Genomic DNA, 18,165 nt, shown 5'->3' with positions numbered 1-18,165 from the left:
TTGAGAGTAGAAAAGGAAATCAGAGCTCCTTCGCGTTTGGTGTGTGCATTATTGGAATCATTGCCGAAGCAGAGCAAAAAAGGAGATCATTACAGGAGAGCGAGCGCGGCATATCGTTGTGTGTTCTATACAAGCGAAGTTGAGGAGGATATACCCCTGTGGAGAATGCAGTGAAGAATGCAAGGAAGGCTGAGTTGAGTCGAGAGGTAGGAGCGACCAAGATGGTAGAAGACGGCTTGGGCTGTGTATGCATTTTATAAAGAGAATCCCCCCCAATCCTGACATCAATAGCTCGGCTTATGTGACTGACGTGTTTGTCGCTCCGGACCTATGGCGCGAAATACACGAGGGGGCTGGTCTGAGAGAATCGAACACATACGAACATTTTCGTCCCATAAAGGGCTTCGAACTTGATGACAACAGCACTGTTTGTTCGTATAGAGTTATATAGCTAACTGCTTGGGTAGATGAACCGATTTTAAGGGTATAATATTTATTGAAATTTGGCCAATTCTACGTCTCGGTACGTACCCGTCCGTCATCACACATACATACACACCTGACCAGAAGAGAGGGAACTCGCATTTTACCGTAACTCGGCCGCCACCATCTTCAGGGTCTCCTCGACGCCCTTGCGCGAGTTGGCGGGCGTCTTGGCAATGCGCTGCCAGACCTCGCCGTGGCGGGGCTCGACGCTGACGCACTTGCCGACGACCTCGTCGCGCTTCTCCGAGGTGCCGTGCTCGAGGAGGAACTTGTAGTACCAGGCCCAGGAGTCGCCGAGGTCGGCGTCGCGGACGAGGGCCTTCTCGAACCAGTTCTGGGCCTTGTCGAGCTTGCGCTCGCCCCAGAAGATGCGGGCGACGGCCACGAGCAGCGTGGGGTCGTTGTCGACCTCCTTGATGGCCTCGAGGCCGCGGGCCTTGCGCTGGGGCCGCTGCGTCAGGTGCCAGATCTTCTCGGACCACAGCGCGCCCTGGGCGGGCTTAGGCACGTCGCGCAGGGCCCGCTCCATGAGCGCCTCGGCCTGCTTGGTGTTGCCGGCGCGGCGCTCGATGCGGACGCTCTCGCACCAGAGCTCCGGGTTCTTGGGGACGGCGAGGCGGGCTCGGTCGAGGACGGAGCGCGCCTTGGGGGAGCTGGCCTAGGGTCTCCTCGAGCCGGACGTAGAGAAGCCAAAGCGGGACCGAGGAAGGACAGGCCTTGACACCCGTGCCGTACGCCTCGCGGGCCTGCAAAGGCTTGCCGATGTCTTCGTAGATCTGGCCCTTGATCATCCACAGCTTAGGGAAGGCTGGGAACTGATCTAATGCTTGACTGACCAGATCCAATGCGGCATCGTTGTCACCGAGCGTCCGCTCAAAGGCTGCCGACTTCATCCAGACACGGTCAGTGGGTGCCTCTTGCCGCGCCTGCTGCAACAACATGCGCGCTTGCTGGATCTGGTTGTTCTCGGCTTCGAGCTTGACGGCAGCCAGCCAGATATCCTCGTTGTTGGGGTTCTGTTTGAAAGCGCGGCCAAGCACACGTCGTGCATTATCAATCTCACCAGCCATCCACTTCTCCTTGGCAAGCATCATCCACAGAATCTCGGATCGTGGGCAAGCGTTGACGGCCTTCTCGAGGACCGCCCACAACTCGCCCTTGGTGCCGTGGTTGCGTTCCAGATCAGCAGCCGCCAGCCATATAGTTTTGCTGGTCGGGAACACCCGCAGAGCATAGGCATATATGGCCCGAGCCGTGATGTACATGCCCCTATTGATACTTGAACGCGCATCTTCCATCCATGTATCTTTGCGGTCGTCATCCTCATCGAGATTCCAACCCAGTGTCTCTTGGACGATCAGGCCACATGTGACGATGGCACCTTCAGCCTCGCATTTCTCAGCCTCTTCGATCCATACTTCGCGTTTGGGCATGGCTCCCTCCTTTGCCAGAACTTGAACAGCACGCTTGGGCACGTTGAGTTTGGTCGCTGTGCCTAACTGCTCCTGCAACCTGGCAGCAGCAATCCAGATCTCATGCGAAGTTGGGAGGTGTTTACGCGCTTTGTTCAGCACTTTCTGGGCGTTTTCGGGAGTTTCCAGATGGGCCAGAGCCAGCCAGAGATCGAGCGATCTCGGGATAAGCTCTGTGGCCTTGGCAAGGAGCAATCGCGCATCTACTGGGGTCTTCCTCCAGGTTCACTGCCTCTTTCCATAATGCTTCAGACTCGGGGATGTGATCCAAGGCCTTTCTGATGACGATCTTCTTGCTTCTGGGATCCGTCTCCAGTTTCATAGCCTCGACCCATAACCTCACGGAGCTGTTATTCAATTTGATTGCGTCGCTTGCGATGATTTTGGCGTTACGTCCTTCGTTCAGTCGGATGTTCTCTAGCCATACGTCTTCGTTTTTAGGACATTGTTGACATCCCTTGGCCATGAGATTCCGTGCTTGCACAATCTTGCCAGCCATCTCTTCCAAGCGCGCCGCCGCAATCCAACCAGGACCATTGTTTGGGTTCGTCTTGATAACCGAGTTCAGCAGCTCGCGAACACGGTTGATATCTCCAACCTGTGCTGCGCTCTCGGGTAGCTGAGACTTCGCTAAGCTGGTGAGGTAGCCTTTGGGGTCAATACTACTTGCGCTCCCGACCGTAGATGCTGTCCCGCTACTTTGTGATGCCTGGTCCAGCCTGACTTGAAGGACCTTGTCTCGAGCCTCACCGATCTTGGCGAAATTTGTCATGGTCCCTTCCGCAGATGCGCCAGATGATTCAGGCCCATCCACGACAATGGAGCCGAGCTCACCGGCGCCTGAAGCAGCCGCAATGACACTGTCTGGCACGGCATAGCTGCGCTGGTTCCGTCGGGCCTCCCTTGCTCTCCGTGCTTTGCCTGTAAGATCGCCAACTTCCGGGAGACTCGCCCACTCATCGTCCGTGACATTCCCCAGCGCACGCTTCAGGTCGGAGAACTGCTGTTGTATCTTGGGGTTGTTGCGCTCGAATTCCTCCTTCTCGGCCTGCTCCCTGGCTTCGCGGCGTTTCTTGCCCCTTCGCGCCATCTTCTCGTCGACTTCCTTGTAAATCCGGTCGGCCTCGTCATCGTCTTTGTCGTAGATTCCACCGGCGAATAAGCCAACCTCGCTATCGGGATCCTGGAAGCGCTCGTCGTTGGCGTTATCATCTTTGTCGTCGTCCTTCTTGACTGCATCGCCAAAACCCAGCTGGGCAGCTCTTTTGGCCAACGCCTCCTTGATCTGATCTTCGGAGGGGCCTTCACGGGCAGGACCCAGATCCGATCGGGTCGTGAAACCAGTAGCACCTCGACCCAAGCCAGCGACGTAGTTTTCGGGCGCGGGCATGTCGAGGAAGCTCTGTCGGTTTGCCATAGCGGGCGAGTGTTGAAGGGAGAAGCTCTCCCCAAGCAGCCAACTATGTGTGGTGTCTGTTGATGTTCCTAGCGATCGAAGTTGCAGGTAGCGAAAGTCGCTCGTCTGGTGTGCGAGACCAGTAGTAGCTCGTTGCCCAGATGGATACCGTTGCTCCGTATCTCTCGCGTGGTGTTGGAACGGCGGTATATCGATCAAGCTTGGTGCAGCTTGTTGCAGTCGCTATCGGCCTGGAATTGGCACAGTGCTGACAGAGGGATTGAATTTTGCCGCGACGGGGTATTCGCAAGTATTGTGTGTACGGGATGGCGCGTGTGTGGGCTGGCGCAATGTTGCGATCTTTGAAGCCGATCTGCTTGCGAGCTACAGCAAGTACATCTGCATCGGGAGCCTGGAAAAAGAAAGGGCGGAGCCACCTGCGCTGCCTCCAGGGCCTCAGGGCGTCCAGGGCCTTCAGGTACCTCTGACTTCAATGCCAAAGCTTCGCTGAGCTTGCCTTGAGCACCTAATTGGCCTAATTGGACAGCCCATGCCCCGCCAATCTGACTTCCAGAACGACAGGGTAAGGCCTGCACCCAGCTAAAATCACTGCTAAGATAAGGCGCCGATAACCAGAAACATCCCAAAATATTTTGAGTGCCATCCCACCGCCCCTCATCGTCGTGCACCTTCTCGTCGCCTGCTCCTTGCGCAATCCCTCACTCACACTTTCTCCAACATGGGCAAGGCAAAGACAACCAAGGGCCGCAATGGCGCCCCGGCCAGCCCCTACGACCGCCCCGCCGGAAACGGGAAGAAGCAGCAGGCCCCGAACAACATCTTCAAATTCAACACCTCCAGGTAGGCGCGCCACTGCCGGCATCGTTTGCTTGTTGCGCCGTCGCTAATGTCTCGCCTTCCAGCTATGGTCAGCATATTCTAAAAAACCCGGGTATTGCAGGTAAGAATAAACTATGAACATAGCAAGACCTTGGCTAATTATTATTGGCAGATGCTATTGTGCAAAAGGCCTTCATCAAAGTAGGTAGAACCCTGCCGACAACCTACACCTACACCTCAACGAAGAAACACGCATGCTCATACCCCAATTCAGGAAACCGATACAGTGCTCGAAGTCGGCCCGGGAACAGGAAACATTTCCATCCGCATCTTGGAGAAAGCCAAGAAGTTAATTGCCGTGGAAATCGACCCTCGAATGGTAAATCAAATCAAATCACTTGCCGGGCTGGGAGCCGAGAGGAGGGCTAATATCTTGACTATAGGCTGCCGAAGTCACGAAGCGTGTTCAGGGGTAAGCAGCCCTGAAAGCCTAACCATCGGTGCTGAGTATGTCTCAGGGGCAATTGTTGCACGGTTATTGCAAACATCGTGGATGATGCCCCCGAGATATGCGCAGAATACCTGGAGCATTGCTGATAGACAAGGTACTGACTTGGTATTAGAAAGCCGGAGCAACGAAAACTAGAGGTTCTGCTAGGAGGTAATGCCACCTTTACACGGGTTCGACAGCTGATGCTAACCAGATTCCTAGACGTCATCAAGATGGAGACATTACCTGAGTTCGACGTGCTGGTCAGCAACACGCCATATCAGATCTCGAGTCCTCTGGTCTTCAAGTAAGTGCTGTTACCTGATCGGGATTTCCGGGGGTGGTTAATGAAGCTGCATGTTTGCACGAATGTTGTTTCGTCTCCGACTAACTTTGGCCACACAGGATCCTGCAAATGCCCAAGCCGCCAAGATGTTGTGTTCTGATGTGAGCAAGCCTTCGAAATAACGAAAATGCCCTGGGACGTTGCTAATGTCTGAATAGGTTTCAGAGAGAGTTTGCGCTTCGTCTCACAGCCAAGCCCGGCGATTCGCTTTACTGTCGGCTTTCAGTGAACAGCCAGTTCTGGGCAAAGATCACACAGTAAGTTCCTTTACTCGCATTGAGGCTATTGTGAATGTGGCACTTATTTGAATAATACAGTATCCTGAAGGTCGGAAAAAAGGTAAGCAGACAACTCCTTAAGATCCATTGAATATGATCTTGCCCCTTTTCTGTATATTCCCCCTGAACTATGAAAACTCACACGTAAACCCTACAGAACTTCTCACCGCCGCCCCTGGTAGAGTCGGCAGTCGTCCGAATTGAACCTAAGGTCGGATCCGACCGACCTAACGTCAGCTTCGAGGAGTGGGATGGCATGCTAAGGGTATGTTGCGAACCTTCAGCTTTTTTGTTCTTTTTTTGGGGGGGACACATTAGAGCTTCATCATGGACATTGGAAGCCAAGCTAACCGAAGATAGATATGCTTTAACCGCCGTAACAAAACTCTCCGCGCATCGTGGTATACCAAAGAGGTCCTCAGCATGGTTGAGCGCAACTATCGGATTTGGTGTTCGTTAAACAATGTGGCAGTCGACGACAGCCCCATTGAGGAGGGCGAAGACGACGAGGTCATGGATATGGATCTGCAGGAAAACGTGGAGCCCAGCGCGGGCGACGAGCCGCTCGACGAGGAGGAAGGCTGGGGTGGTATTATGGATGTTGACGATGCCGACAATGACACTACACCCTCCTTCTTCGGCAACAACAACGCCCCGGTACCCAAGACCCAGAGCAAGCGACGCAAGACCCGGGTCGCGCTGCTCGTCCGCGAGAAGATCCGCAAGGTCCTCGAAGACGACACCAAGCTGGCGGACCAGCGCTCCGGAAAGCTCGACGAGACGGATTTCCTGAAGCTGCTTTATGCCTTCAACTCGGAGAACATTCACTTCTCGTGATCGTTATTTTCGTATCACGATCTACTTTGGGCATCTCGTGGCGTTATGGATTCGGGAAAAGAAGCAAAAAAGTTCGTATACCTCGGAACTGGAGTTTGGGCGAGATTTCCTGCTTCTTCAGGGAAGCAAGGGGCGTTTTGTTGATGATATCCATTCAAGTGACCTTTTTGGTACTGTCTGTATATAGACAAGAAGAATGATTGTAACCGATATATGACCTGTGTTTGCTGTATGCGGCGTGCTATAGGCGGTTTCGAAATTGGATGTAGATGCTCTATGTTGTGTAGAGGTGCATTTTTACTACACTGGCGGCGTGCGTAGTTGCGGTATATCCCGTGAAAAGGAGGCCACACCCTGGCTACGAACACAAGTGTTTGCCTGGCACCTACCTTCTTGTATTGGGGGAGGGCAGCCTCTTTTGGATACGCAGCTCGAGCTATATACGTTTTTGTTTATCAGACTCCTTACAACCTTTCTATTCCGTTTAAGCCTATGTGTGTATTGCTCATTCCTATTTCTAGCGTGGACACTGATCGAGAGCGTCACACAGAAGTTGACACCACCGGTTTCTCCGTAGCGAGCGTACTGGCTTTAATGGCACCCACAGTGCCCCCTGTTTGTTGGCAATATGCTTACACTCCTGATGAGATATTTCTTGACAAAACTCTGGAATGCTCTTACCGACAGCTTTCATGGCAGATTTGCCAGTTACTTAACACACACGATATGCCTCTTCAATCAAATCCGTTAAGCTCACGATTGGTTTGGTAGGCGTGGTATATCTTGAGTAGTTGACTATGTGGACGATTCTCATTACGTGTATTATCTAACATCATCAATTTGGCTCCTCCAGCTCTTGGTCCTATGAGGTCATGCGTTGGTATGTTTCTACTTCCCCTCGATCCTGCTCTCGTCTTCTATTAATCATGCCAAGACGAAAAGGGTATCCCAGAAAAAAAAGAAGGGAAAAAAAACCAATTTAAAGCAATACGCATATTACCCCTGAACACCTTGGTATGAGTATGCGCTCCGTTGCCGGCCAAGTAGAAGAAGTCGGCACCCGTCTCCGATGCTGTTTATGCGTCCGCCAAGTTATACGGATGATATGTGTTAGTAAAAGAAGGGGAGAAAGGGGGAGGGGACCCCTATTAAATAGTAGTGGCTCGCAAGCCTAACAAGCGCAGGGCTCGATCAAGGGAGCTGTTCCCTGTTGGCACCTATAGCACCACTCTGATCCACGCCTTCCCAGCCTCCTTGCCAGCCGCGGTCACCGGCCACGGCGCCGCCCGATTCGCCGCTCTCAGCCATGCCCTTGACGTCGCTCCAGTACTCGAGCCGGCGCACTTCCTCGTCCGCGTGCGTGACTGCAGCAGCCAGGTTCTTCATTTTGACTTCGAGGTTCGAGTCCGGTTGGTTGTCCGTGTTTTCATCTTGGTCCTCCGCCGTGTTCTTGCCCGCTCTCTTCTGCTCCTCGAGCTTGTTGGCCACGTCGTCATGTATACCCATAAGTCTCGTCAGAAGGAGTCGCCGCGAGGCCTGGAACACGAAAATGGACATAATCTCGTGCATGTGGAGCTGCAGATCCAACCAGTCGTCCGCTGCGTGCTCGAGGTAGCTCTGGACGGCGTCCAGCTTCTCCCGGTCAATGCGCGACACTCTCAAGAGCGCCATCAACATGTCCGCACTTTCCACATCCTTCTTCTCCGACACAGCGTCTTCTTCATGGAGCACGCACGCGCTGGTGCGCGAGGCGGTGTCTAGTATGCTGGACGCTCCGTCGCGCAGGGGCACATGCTTAGCAGCGGCAGGCTCAACGGTAAAGTATTCCGGATTGAGCAGATGGGGGTCGTTGGCTTGATAACCGACCCCCTTCTTGATGCGCCGCCGGATCCAGGCTCGTCTTCGCACGAACGAGTTATACCACTTTGGACCGTGCCACGAGAACTTCTTGGAGAACATGAACGAGTATTCCCAGCCGTCATGATCGGTATCGACGGCATCGTCCTGGTTCACCCTCCACTCTGGCCAAGCCCACTCCCAGCTCGGGTCCGGTGGTTGCGCAGTCTTGATGCTTGTCGGGCTCGGCTTATGGTTGGCATTGGTCCACGGCGGCGGGTCGAGATTACCCAGCGCAGCCGAGGCGAACAGGGGTATACCGCAGAGAAAGCCGCCTCTTTCGTTTTCGTATAGTATGTCAATAGCCGTTTCAGGCGATTTATGACGCGACTGTTTCTGTTTGTTTTTCTTGGGTTGTCCATTTTCTGGCGATGCCGGCGCCGCGGCGGCCTGCTCTGTTGCTCCCCGCGATGGGCCAGCTTCTTCGGTCGTCGGAGGTTCTCGAACTTCGGGAGGGGCGTTCTTGTTCTCGTTGTTTGGACCGTTGAGACCTCCATTCGGCTGACTTGAGGCGCCGCCGCCGTCGTGGTCAGAGATGGGGGCAGCAGCATCGCGTAGTGGTATTCGGCTTTCGGAGGAGGTCAAGGGCCGATCATCGCCTGAGGTGTTGGCGACATCATTGGAAGCACTATTCTCTGCACCGGGGCTTGCTCCGGGTCGAGGAGAATCATCTCCGGCTGGCTGGGCGGAGCCGGACTGGTCTACGAGGAGAATCTCATGGTCGATATCGCTATCCTTGAGAGGAGATACGCGCCGTGATGTGCGCACTTTGGGTTTCATTGTGTGGGGACCCCGACATGCAAAGCATACTGGTAAACTGGCGAGGAAAAAAGGGAGGATGTCGTCGCTCACGGACTAGACCATGACAGCTGATCACCAGCAGAGTAGGTAAGTTTTCCTTTTCTTTCTCTGGCTTCTCTCCCTTTGCTGGGGTAGGATAGAAAATGGATTTCAAGTAATGATAATTAGTTTCAGCATGCGTCCCACCTTGTCAGGGTAAATCATCGACAGGGGATGAGGATCAACGTGAGATGGAAAACGGAAAGTGGCCTTTTTTGCGGCAGGTGCAGCAGAACTAGCCTGTGAGGCTGGAAGCTACGCTCTACCTAGTCGCCTAGTAAGTAGGTAGCGGAACTTGCTACGACGGAGCTATGACGATGACGAGTGGGAGGTGACTAACAGACAGCTAGGGGGATGAAACGAAACACATCCTACCTCGGAAGCAAAGTACAGTACCTTGGTAGTTAGACAGTTTGGACATACCGGAAGTATGTAGCTGTATGCTGTCTGCGGTTCAGGAAGCAACAGGTTTCTGCTGATGGCAGAAGGGGACTCGGATGTTACGATATGCCATCTTTATTCGGCTCCCCGTTCAGGGTAGGTGATGAACGACCTTGATGATGATGTAATTGCACGGGCCCTTCTTGGCTGTGACGAACCATCCATTGTTGAGATGCAGCAGGCTCCAGGTAATTAGATCGGGCTGGAATGGAAGGAAAATGGGACGGGAAATAGCCAACAGAACCCACTTCAAATGTTGGGTCCCAGCTCCCGGCTACATGTAGTTAGTGCTGAAGGTACTGGACCTTTCCCCGCAACAGCGACCAGCAGCAGCAGCTCGGCAAGCTTCAGCGTCCATACGTCATCCAAGCAAAAAAAGTGTCCGTCGCATCCAGTCTGGCAGAAAGAGGAAAGCAGATGTCATGTTTCAACAACGTGATCCATCAGCCCACCAAGACACGTTTGGTTCTCGGCTGCTCTGGCCAGTCACATCGGCAGAAGCCTCGAGTTGTTCTCCATTGGCCGCGGCCGTTGCCTTACCCAGCCAGACTTGTAAGCGGACATAAGGTCCGTCCGGGGATCCCAAGCGGTTAGGATCGATCTGATACATCGCTGCATTGGTGACTTACTGGAACATTAACCTAGCTGATCTCCCGTCCGTGACAAAGTACATACCTACATGTAGGAGGTAGGCAGTACGTGAAAATAGATACATGCAGACAAGGCATTAGTAGGCGAAAGGAACAAGGTAACGGATGTACAGTATGTACTGCAAAGCATGCATGTGGTAGTAATCATGCCATCACACATTGATCGCTCCTCTCTCTCTCCTGCTGGGTAACCCGTAACAGAGCCATTGGAACCCTCCCCGCCTCCCATATTTCGTCCCTCCCGCTCCTCGTGTGACTTCATTCGCCTTCTCTCCTCTCCAATCAACTTAAATCCAACTACAACCCCCTCTCCCTCTCACTTTCGAGCTTCATCCCTCGACTCCTCCATTCAAGATCCTCACAATAAAACCCTCTACGACCTTACACACACTCTCACACACAACCAAACCAACTTACAACATGTCTCGCTCACGCATGCCCCTCGTCCTCGGCCTCGGTGCCGCCGGTGGTGTCGGATACTACCTCTACAGCGCAGGCGGCGACCCCAAGGTCGCCCAGAAGCAAGCAGAGGGTGAGTAGCATTTGCCAATGTATTGCGACAACTGCCCCCGGAACCAAATGGCTGACTTGAACCTCTCCCTACACACAGCCGATGCCCACAAGTTGAGCTCCGAAGCCAAGAGCCACATGCCCGGCCGCAGCTCGCAAGCCCAGAAGGATGCCGAGAAGTTCGGCGCCCAAGCCGGAGCCAAGGTGGACAACTTTGTAAGTTCTTCTTCCACTCTATACATAGTCTTCTTTGCCACGCCCGAAATATCAGGACTAACCGTGGAATCACCTTCACAGGCTGGCAAGACGCAAGCAGACCTCCAAAAGGTCAAGGCTGACGCCGAGGCCTACGGCAAGGACCTGAAGCAAGACGCCCTCAAGAAGGTTGACGAGTTTGACCGCAAGGTCGAGAACAAGACTGCCGAGGCCAAGAGCGGCATCTCGAGCTGGTTCGGCGGCAGTAAGTAAAAATCAAAAGTTGGATCTGGATCTGGACGGATAACGGAACGAGCCTATGTTGTGCTCAATACTTTTTAATCATTTTTCATCTGTTCCCACTCTAGGAGTGTGGGCAGCATGAGAGGGCTCTGCGGAGCTTACCACTATGATACGACATGAGACGATATTATACGTTTGGGACGGTGTAATGGCATAATTCAGGGTTAAATTCGGAATTGAAATTCACGAGTTGTTCAACAGTTCATTGCAATGGCGTCTCATCAAAATGCTCAGTGATACGTGTGAATAGCCTGTTTTCATGTCTCTTGCGGTGACCCAAGCTTGTACTGAAGCAAGAGTTATGTCCAACGATTGGTATTCGGCAACTGTTTGTCACCAGTGTCCACCTAGACGGCTCGATCCTTGGTGACGAGCTATTGCCTAAATAAGCATTTTCTTATAGCATGATTTAGACTTGCTTCTCTTCAGCGACATAGTGCAGGTAAGCGCCCAGGAGCTTGATGCCCTCGATGTAGTTCTTCTTATCCAGCTTCTCGTTGATCGAGTGCGCACCGTCGGTGGAGCTGCCCATGGGCAACAGCAGGACGTTCTTGCCCGTGGCCTGCTCAAAGGTGAGCGTGACGGGGATGCTGCCGCCCTCGCGGGTGAAGTCGGGCTGGACACCCCAAACGCGCTCGACGGCCTTGCCGGCGGCGCGGAAGTTCCAGTGGTTCGGGCTCGCGACCCACCACTTGCCCGTGTGCTGGGCGTAGACGTTGAGCGTGTTCTTGGAGCCGAGCTTGGCGAACGTCTCGCGCACGTACTTGTACACGCACTCGTTGGTCTGGTCGATGTCCATGTCGGGCACCGTGCGGATCGAGAACTTGCCGATCACCTTGGCGGGGATGACCGTCTTGGCTCCGGGGGCGGAGAAGGCGCCCTCGACACCGTGGACCGAGAGCGAAGGGTATCGCCAGCGGGCCATGAGCGTGGGCTTCTTGTCCTCGAAAATGGTCGTCTTGGATCCCAGCGACTCGTGGAGGTTGTCCATGGTGAAGCTGATGTTGTCGTAGAGGTTCTCCTCCTCGGCCGTCACGGGTGCCACCTGCTCCATGATGCCGGGGATCTGGATCTTGCCGTGGGTGTCCACCAGGCTTCCCAGCACGCGCACCAAGTCGGTCATGGGCTCCTGGGCAGTGCCACCAAAGACACCGGAGTGCAGGTCGGCTCCGGGGCCCGAGATTTCGACACTGTAGTAGTTGCATCCACGCAGGCCGTAGGTCAGGCACGGCTTCTCGGTGCCGAGCCAGTAGTTATCGGAGATGCAGACGGCGTCGGCGTCGGCAAAGTAGCCCTTGCCCTCCTTCTCGATCAGCTCCTCCAGACCCTCGGAACCGTACTCCTCCATGCCCTCGAAGCACATGAGCAGGTTGACGGGGAAGTCGACGCCGGCCTCCTGGTGGGCCTCGATGGCGTTGAGCCAGCCCAGGACGGGGCCCTTGTCGTCGGTGCTGCCGCGGCCGAACATGCGGCCGTCCTCGCCGACGGTGAGGGTGAAGGGCTCGGTGGCCCAGCCGTCGGTCTTCTCGGCGGGCTGGACGTCGTAGTGGCCGTAGACGAGGATGGTGCGCTTGCTCTTGTCGCGGCCGTAGCGGGCCAGGACGACGGGCGGGAGGTCGAGCTCGGGGTGGTCGGGCTGCTTGCCCAGGGGGCGCATCTCTACCTCGGCGCCGAGGGCCTTGAGCTCGGTCTCCAGCCACTGGCCCATGCGGACGACATCGGGACGGCGGGCAGCCTCGGGAGCTGATGGAGGGGATGGCAACGGCCTTGGAGAGTCTGTCGATGAAGTGGGACGAGAGCTCATCGACCTTGGAGAAGTAGCCGTCCAGTTGGGGCGCCATGTTGCGGGCTTGGTGGGAGCGGAGCTCGTCTGTCAGGTAGCTGCGTCGGGTGGTGGTGTTGGTGGTCAAGGCAGGGGAGCGTGTCGGTTTTCTTGCAACTGTAGAGACGGGGCGCCTAGAGGTAGATGTACAGATTGGAGACGAAGAAAAACAAAGACGGGTGGATGCCAGCTTATGATTCCACGTGCATCGGGTCGACGATAGTCGTGTGAGCAGGATGCGGGGCATTTCAGAAGCTCAATGGAGGGGTTGCAACTTAAGCACGCCCGGAATAAGGGTACAAATACAGCGCTACGGTTGCCCGATTAGACAGGCGGGCGAGGGCGGGCCAATGAGAAGCCGGGTCTGGAAAGCGGGCTAAGGTGTTACAGGTAGGTAGGGTCGGTAAATCATAAAGTGCATGTATGTATGTATGTCCGGTACTTTCTCATTTGGAGTGGGCGACGTTGAGATACGGACACCAGCGCTGGGCGAGCAAGAGTGGATGGAAAATGCTGCAGTCAAGGGCGAGTTTAGCAGCGGTTACCCTAGCAGCCTACTAAGCAACCTAGGCCCAGACGCCCTCCCAAAAACTCCTCCTTCTCTCACGCCTGCCAATTTAGGCAGTCCAGTAAAGCACAGACGCTCCGGACGCTCCCCCTATGCAACACCCAAAACGCAACAGCTAAGTTGATGACTATCAGACCACTTCGGCTTAACAGGAAGGAGGGGGTTGGGCATGGGCGCTTGGCCGAAGGCTTGGTAGCACGCCAATACCAAACCTGCCGGAGAATAAAATATAATGCCACTTTGACAACGATTCAATAGGCACCTGCCATGTAGTCATTTGGGTTGGGTAATATTCTCCTTAAGTCATGGTGTCGATTTTTCATCATCGTACTTCATGCACCTTTCCCCTCCCCTGAACCATTACACCCCTTAATAGAACCTAGTAGACTCTCGAAATTCCCATTATGTACGCCGATGAAGAGTCATAACAACACAAGCGTGTTCTGATACCTAGGTATGCACGCCGGGCTTCTTTTGTTGAGCGCCAAGTTGCGCCGAAGAAACAAAAACCAAACCCCCCACCCCCATATCTAGAGACATGCTCACTCGGACGCCCAGCCAACTCCCCCTAAAATCAGGTCGAAAAAATAAAAGTCAGCCCTTAGGTATAGTGCTTGGTTGTGTGGACTGAAAAGAGAAAATCGCTATTGCCCCAGGCTAAGGAGCTCATCGACGTATTTCCGCGTGTCGACTCCGATGCCCTGGGCTAGCCGACTCGCGCCTTCTGTCCATGCACTTGCATCGCCAAGCGAGCCGCTTCGGCTCCTATTCGTGCCATGCTCGCCAGCCCGTCGGATCAGCAAAATCTCCTTGCTGCTCTGGGAATCGTGTTTCCTGTGCTTCTCCCTCCGTTCTTGCTGGTCTTGTTGATGCTGATGCACTGACATGGACCTGGCAGTTTCCAAATCTGAATCCATTTGAGATTGATGCTCACTCTCCACTGCTACACTGTCCCCTGAATCCTGGGCCTGGTCTGTACCCGTGGGGCCTTGAGTCCCATCGGATAGAAAACGGGGTGGTTCGTGATCCTCGGCGATTGCGTCCATGGTCATAGAACCCCCTTCTTAGACTCGATGCGTGTCCATACAACCCACCAGCCGCGGTTGGTCTTACAAGTACGCTCAAGTTCCTTGTGATCGTGCCGTGTTGCCGCGTACGTGTTCAGAATCTGCATATGCGTGTTGACAGCCTCCACTCGCGACCAGAAAGGCTGCTTCTGCTCGCCGTTTTGGTAACGAACTATCGAGGCAGGATCTGGGATACAGGGTATGGTGGAGTGGATGGTCAGCGCTTGCGAATCCCAGACGAGGTCAAATATGTGACTTGGAATGCTGTTTCCTGCCTCGGGTTTTCCGGGTCGGTACGAGGTCGATACCGCAAGGGGCTTTCGTAACGGGGCCAGCTGGTGATGAAGCGATCTATATAGGCTCTCGTAGGCCAAAGAGTCGGTCCGGTTCTCAAAGAGGAACGTGTAGATGAATGGTTTACTGACGTAGACCACGACACGGACCTTCTTTGCCTTGTTGCGGTCCTGGCTATCGAAGTGGGATTCCCGGTCTCTCGAGTCTCTACGACCAGACTTGGTCAATCTCAATTCGTTGTCGCCGCTCCCTAAATCATGCATCATCTCGTCCTCAGGTTTGTTCCACATTTCACTCTCGACTTCTACCGTCAAAGTCCGAAGGAGAGTACGGGTTTCACCTTCAGAGCCGTCCGACTCTGGAGAATCACTGTCGACATCGTCAACGGCACCTTGTAGGCCAATCAGGTAGTGGCCTGCAGTGTCATCGATAGGTTTGGAGTTGCGCCTGGGCACCTCTGGCCGTGGCTCGCTCTCCTTAGCTGCGCTGCCGTTTGCCGACGGGGCCTCCGAAGGCTCGGTGGAGCTCTTATTGCCGGTGCCTAGGGACCAATGTGTGCCATATCCCATCTTCAGATAGCTAACGAACTTGTCCATTCCCTTGGCATCAGAGCCTTCAGAGCTGTGAGGAGTTGAAGCCTGCTGCGCGGGAGAGTCCCGGGATTTCACTTGCTGTGGATTTTCAGGACTAGTAGTTGCGGCCGATTGCGGCACAGTGTCGTCCTTATCAATTGTGCTGGCCCTAGGTCGAGTTCGCTTGGTTCTGGTCCGGGTCGATGATGGGCTTTGCTTGACGCCATAGGCGCCCTCACCCCATGTGTAGATGTCTTCCATCCAGTAAACGATATCTCGTAATGAGTTTTTGGACAAGGCCCCAGTGCCTAGGAATATAGCACCGTCTTCAGCGCCAGGCTCTTCCCCCAAGCCAAGCCACTTCAGGGGCTCAGAACCTTCCGGCCTGGCGTCCTTGTTGTTCTCAGTTGTGGTCTCGGGCTCCGAGTCTCCAAATTTTGACACAACTAGGTCTAGGAGTCCGTCCATTCTTCCAACGAATCCTTCCAGGACTTCCCGCTCTCCACTGCCCCTCTCCTCCTCGCCTACACCCACCCCAAGCTCGCCAGAGGCTGCAATCTTGATGCCTCCGTATACGGCGCATGCTGGGTTGCCATGGAGCATCACGTTCCAGGTAGAGAGATAGATATCCCAGTACCGACTCAGCATGGCGACGAATTTGGGTCTCCTAGTCCGCACGAACAGCGCGCTCAATGACGCCGCATGATGCAGTAAGAATATAGAATGAGCGCGGAGCAGATCTTGCATCAGAAGCGCAGCTGGTTTGACCTCTCGGGAGGAATACTCGACATTCTCGGACGAGTCTTGACTAGCGTTACCGAGCCGCGGAGGAAGGGGTAGTTTCGTCAGGTCGATGGACTATATTGAAATCCAACTGTCAGTATACCATATTTCTCTCGAGACTTTCTGCCAGCTAGGTACTTGCAGAAGGGCGAGACGGGTTTAGGCAGAATTGAACTCACAGCAAGAATCCACCAGCCGGGCTCCAGCTCGTGCAGCACGACCCGCGACTTCTCCGTCTCGATCGAGTCGAGGCTCTTGCCGCCGGCGAAGCCACGACTGAACTCGACCATGCCCTGGGCGAGCCCGATCTGGCGGAGCCGCTCATTGCGCTCCTCGTGCGACAGGGCCTCGGTGGGCCTGCCGTTGCGGGCCGCTCGGTTGCGCCTCCGCGGGACGGCGGGAGGAGCTGCGTTTTGGGCGTCTACGGAGGCATAGTAGACAATCTGGTCATCGAGGGTGTCGTCGGTCGTGCCCAGGCTCGGGTTGAAGATGGCGAGAAAGCCCAGCTGCGCCGGCACGACGGAGGCCGGTGGGGGCGAGGCTGGCGTGCCCATCTGTGGCGGGGCAGTAGCTTACGACAAGAAGCAAAAAAACAACAACAAGAAATTGAATTGCGAAGATCTTGTGCTTTCTTGAGTTGTAGGTCAAGATAGAAAATGGGGTCCCGGAGCCAGTTCTGAATAAGAAGAAGAAGAAGAAGTCTTTAAGAGGTGGTCAGAAATCGTGCAATCGTGGGGACAGAGCCGCACCACACCAGAGGCTCAGGCGTTGCAAAAGTATTGGATCGCGATCCCCAAAGCCCGACCCCACGACCTTTGAACGCGGCGGCGCGACTGTATGGAGATCAACACCCAATGTAACAGGACGTTGATCAGTATTCGACCAATTGACAAGGCAAACGAGGACCAAATGAGCTGCGTGGGGAAGCAAAGTCACGGCACGCCCCCTTATATATGTATAACAGGTCACAAAAACGAGGTTGCGTCTGGGCCGAGAAAAAGGCCCAAGGCATATGCAGGAGGAGGGAGGTTCAAAGCTGAAGTTCATGTTCAGTGTGAGTTGGGCACGCGCAGGCAAGCGATGATATGACACAATCCTGATAAGCGACCACCGCCAGCCAGGTCTGGACCCATACTTATTGACTACATGTACCTATGATTCTACTAATACGCAAGCACCCGTCAATTTGTTTGATTGATTGGAACGCGGGCAGTTGCGGACAGCCCATCTCCCATACTGCAGGTGCAATCAACGGCCTTTTCTCTTGGTGTTGTTCGTGCAGTAGTATCCTTAGCAGGCTTGACCAGAAGCCCCGGAAGTCTTCTTCTGCCCACCTACTCTAGCCTACTTAAGGTCTAGTGGGGGGCACTTGGGGATCGGCGCTTGAATGAGGCATCAAACTTGGGGCTGAAGGGATCGCGATCAGCCCATGCCATTCTCGCAAGCCCATGTCTGCCATACATACCATACCTACGTACATACCATAGCCTCCCCGTTGCATAGCCCAACGCTTCCCATATTGCTGCAGCCAGACCGCCTTAGCCCGGCCAAATCAGAAGTCATGTCAAGTTAGGTGCAAACCTAAGCCAGTCTGGGAATGCCTTCACTATAAGCGCCTTTGAAAAGACTATGGCACTGTAACGATTCCACAATACTCGAATGGGATCATAAAGTACGATTATAGTAAATGCATGCATACATGTGCCCTTTATCCCTAATGCCTCCACCAGTCGCCGCCAATCTGTTGTCCATAGTATCGGGAATCCCGATCCCAAGACCAAACAACCTGAAATACCACGGAAACCCCATCAGGTAGGCCCAGCCCATAGTAACCCAACAATAGACGCGTGCGCTAGGCTTTTTGCCACGCGACAAGATACTGCTTAGGATTGCCTTGGGCACTTTGATCTTGAAAGTTATTATGGTTCTATGCCAGCACAGATGATCAATAACAATAAAAATCAATTAGCTGTTGCGTTTTTGCCAATGAGGACAAGACGCCTTGGATAGATAATACAGTTCATCCGTTTGCCCAACGCCCTCTCCAGTTGTACCCAGAGAAATTTGCTCCAGCTCCCA

General features: G+C 54.3%; 6 protein-coding genes across 6 annotated transcripts; 2 read left to right on the top strand and 4 right to left on the bottom strand.

Annotated features, from left to right (window-relative positions):
* Window positions 1-586: 586 nt before the first annotated feature.
* On the bottom strand, window positions 587-3,375 carry PG997_006115 (PRP1 splicing factor; the record flags this gene model as incomplete). The annotated part of the gene is made up of 3 exons (XM_066810430.1): window positions 587-1,144; window positions 1,188-2,131; window positions 2,166-3,375. The coding sequence occupies 3 exons, from the start codon at window positions 3,373-3,375 to the stop codon at window positions 587-589; spliced, it is 2,712 nt and encodes a 903-aa protein (XP_066669353.1).
* A 718-nt stretch (window positions 3,376-4,093) lies between these two features.
* Window positions 4,094-6,145, top strand: PG997_006114 (S-adenosyl-L-methionine-dependent methyltransferase; the record flags this gene model as incomplete). Its single annotated transcript, XM_066810429.1, has 12 exons — window positions 4,094-4,215; window positions 4,278-4,315; window positions 4,367-4,395; window positions 4,469-4,573; window positions 4,638-4,666; window positions 4,818-4,855; window positions 4,907-4,991; window positions 5,090-5,131; window positions 5,189-5,287; window positions 5,348-5,369; window positions 5,466-5,573; window positions 5,669-6,145. The coding sequence occupies 12 exons, from the start codon at window positions 4,094-4,096 to the stop codon at window positions 6,143-6,145; spliced, it is 1,194 nt and encodes a 397-aa protein (XP_066669352.1).
* A 1,191-nt stretch (window positions 6,146-7,336) lies between these two features.
* Window positions 7,337-8,821, bottom strand: PG997_006113 (Meiotically up-regulated protein; the record flags this gene model as incomplete). Its single annotated transcript, XM_066810428.1, has 1 exon — window positions 7,337-8,821. One exon carries the CDS (start codon window positions 8,819-8,821, stop codon window positions 7,337-7,339), a length of 1,485 nt encoding a protein of 494 aa, XP_066669351.1.
* A 1,571-nt stretch (window positions 8,822-10,392) lies between these two features.
* Window positions 10,393-10,950, top strand: PG997_006112 (uncharacterized protein; the record flags this gene model as incomplete). The annotated part of the gene is made up of 3 exons (XM_066810427.1): window positions 10,393-10,504; window positions 10,583-10,698; window positions 10,780-10,950. The coding sequence occupies 3 exons, from the start codon at window positions 10,393-10,395 to the stop codon at window positions 10,948-10,950; spliced, it is 399 nt and encodes a 132-aa protein (XP_066669350.1).
* A 439-nt stretch (window positions 10,951-11,389) lies between these two features.
* On the bottom strand, window positions 11,390-12,821 carry PG997_006111 (uncharacterized protein; the record flags this gene model as incomplete). Its single annotated transcript, XM_066810426.1, has 2 exons — window positions 11,390-12,715; window positions 12,744-12,821. The coding sequence occupies 2 exons, from the start codon at window positions 12,819-12,821 to the stop codon at window positions 11,390-11,392; spliced, it is 1,404 nt and encodes a 467-aa protein (XP_066669349.1).
* A 1,193-nt stretch (window positions 12,822-14,014) lies between these two features.
* On the bottom strand, window positions 14,015-16,640 carry PG997_006110 (uncharacterized protein; the record flags this gene model as incomplete). The annotated part of the gene is made up of 3 exons (XM_066810425.1): window positions 14,015-14,430; window positions 14,484-16,161; window positions 16,266-16,640. The coding sequence occupies 3 exons, from the start codon at window positions 16,638-16,640 to the stop codon at window positions 14,015-14,017; spliced, it is 2,469 nt and encodes an 822-aa protein (XP_066669348.1).
* Between the last annotated feature and the right edge of the window lie 1,525 nt (window positions 16,641-18,165).

This window comes from Apiospora hydei (genome assembly GCF_038363865.1).
Source record: "Apiospora hydei strain CBS 114990 chromosome Unknown utg000005l_segment0_segment0, whole genome shotgun sequence".
Classification (NCBI taxonomy): domain Eukaryota; kingdom Fungi; phylum Ascomycota; class Sordariomycetes; order Amphisphaeriales; family Apiosporaceae; genus Apiospora; species Apiospora hydei.
This window is presented reverse-complemented; position numbering and strand designations above follow the sequence as displayed.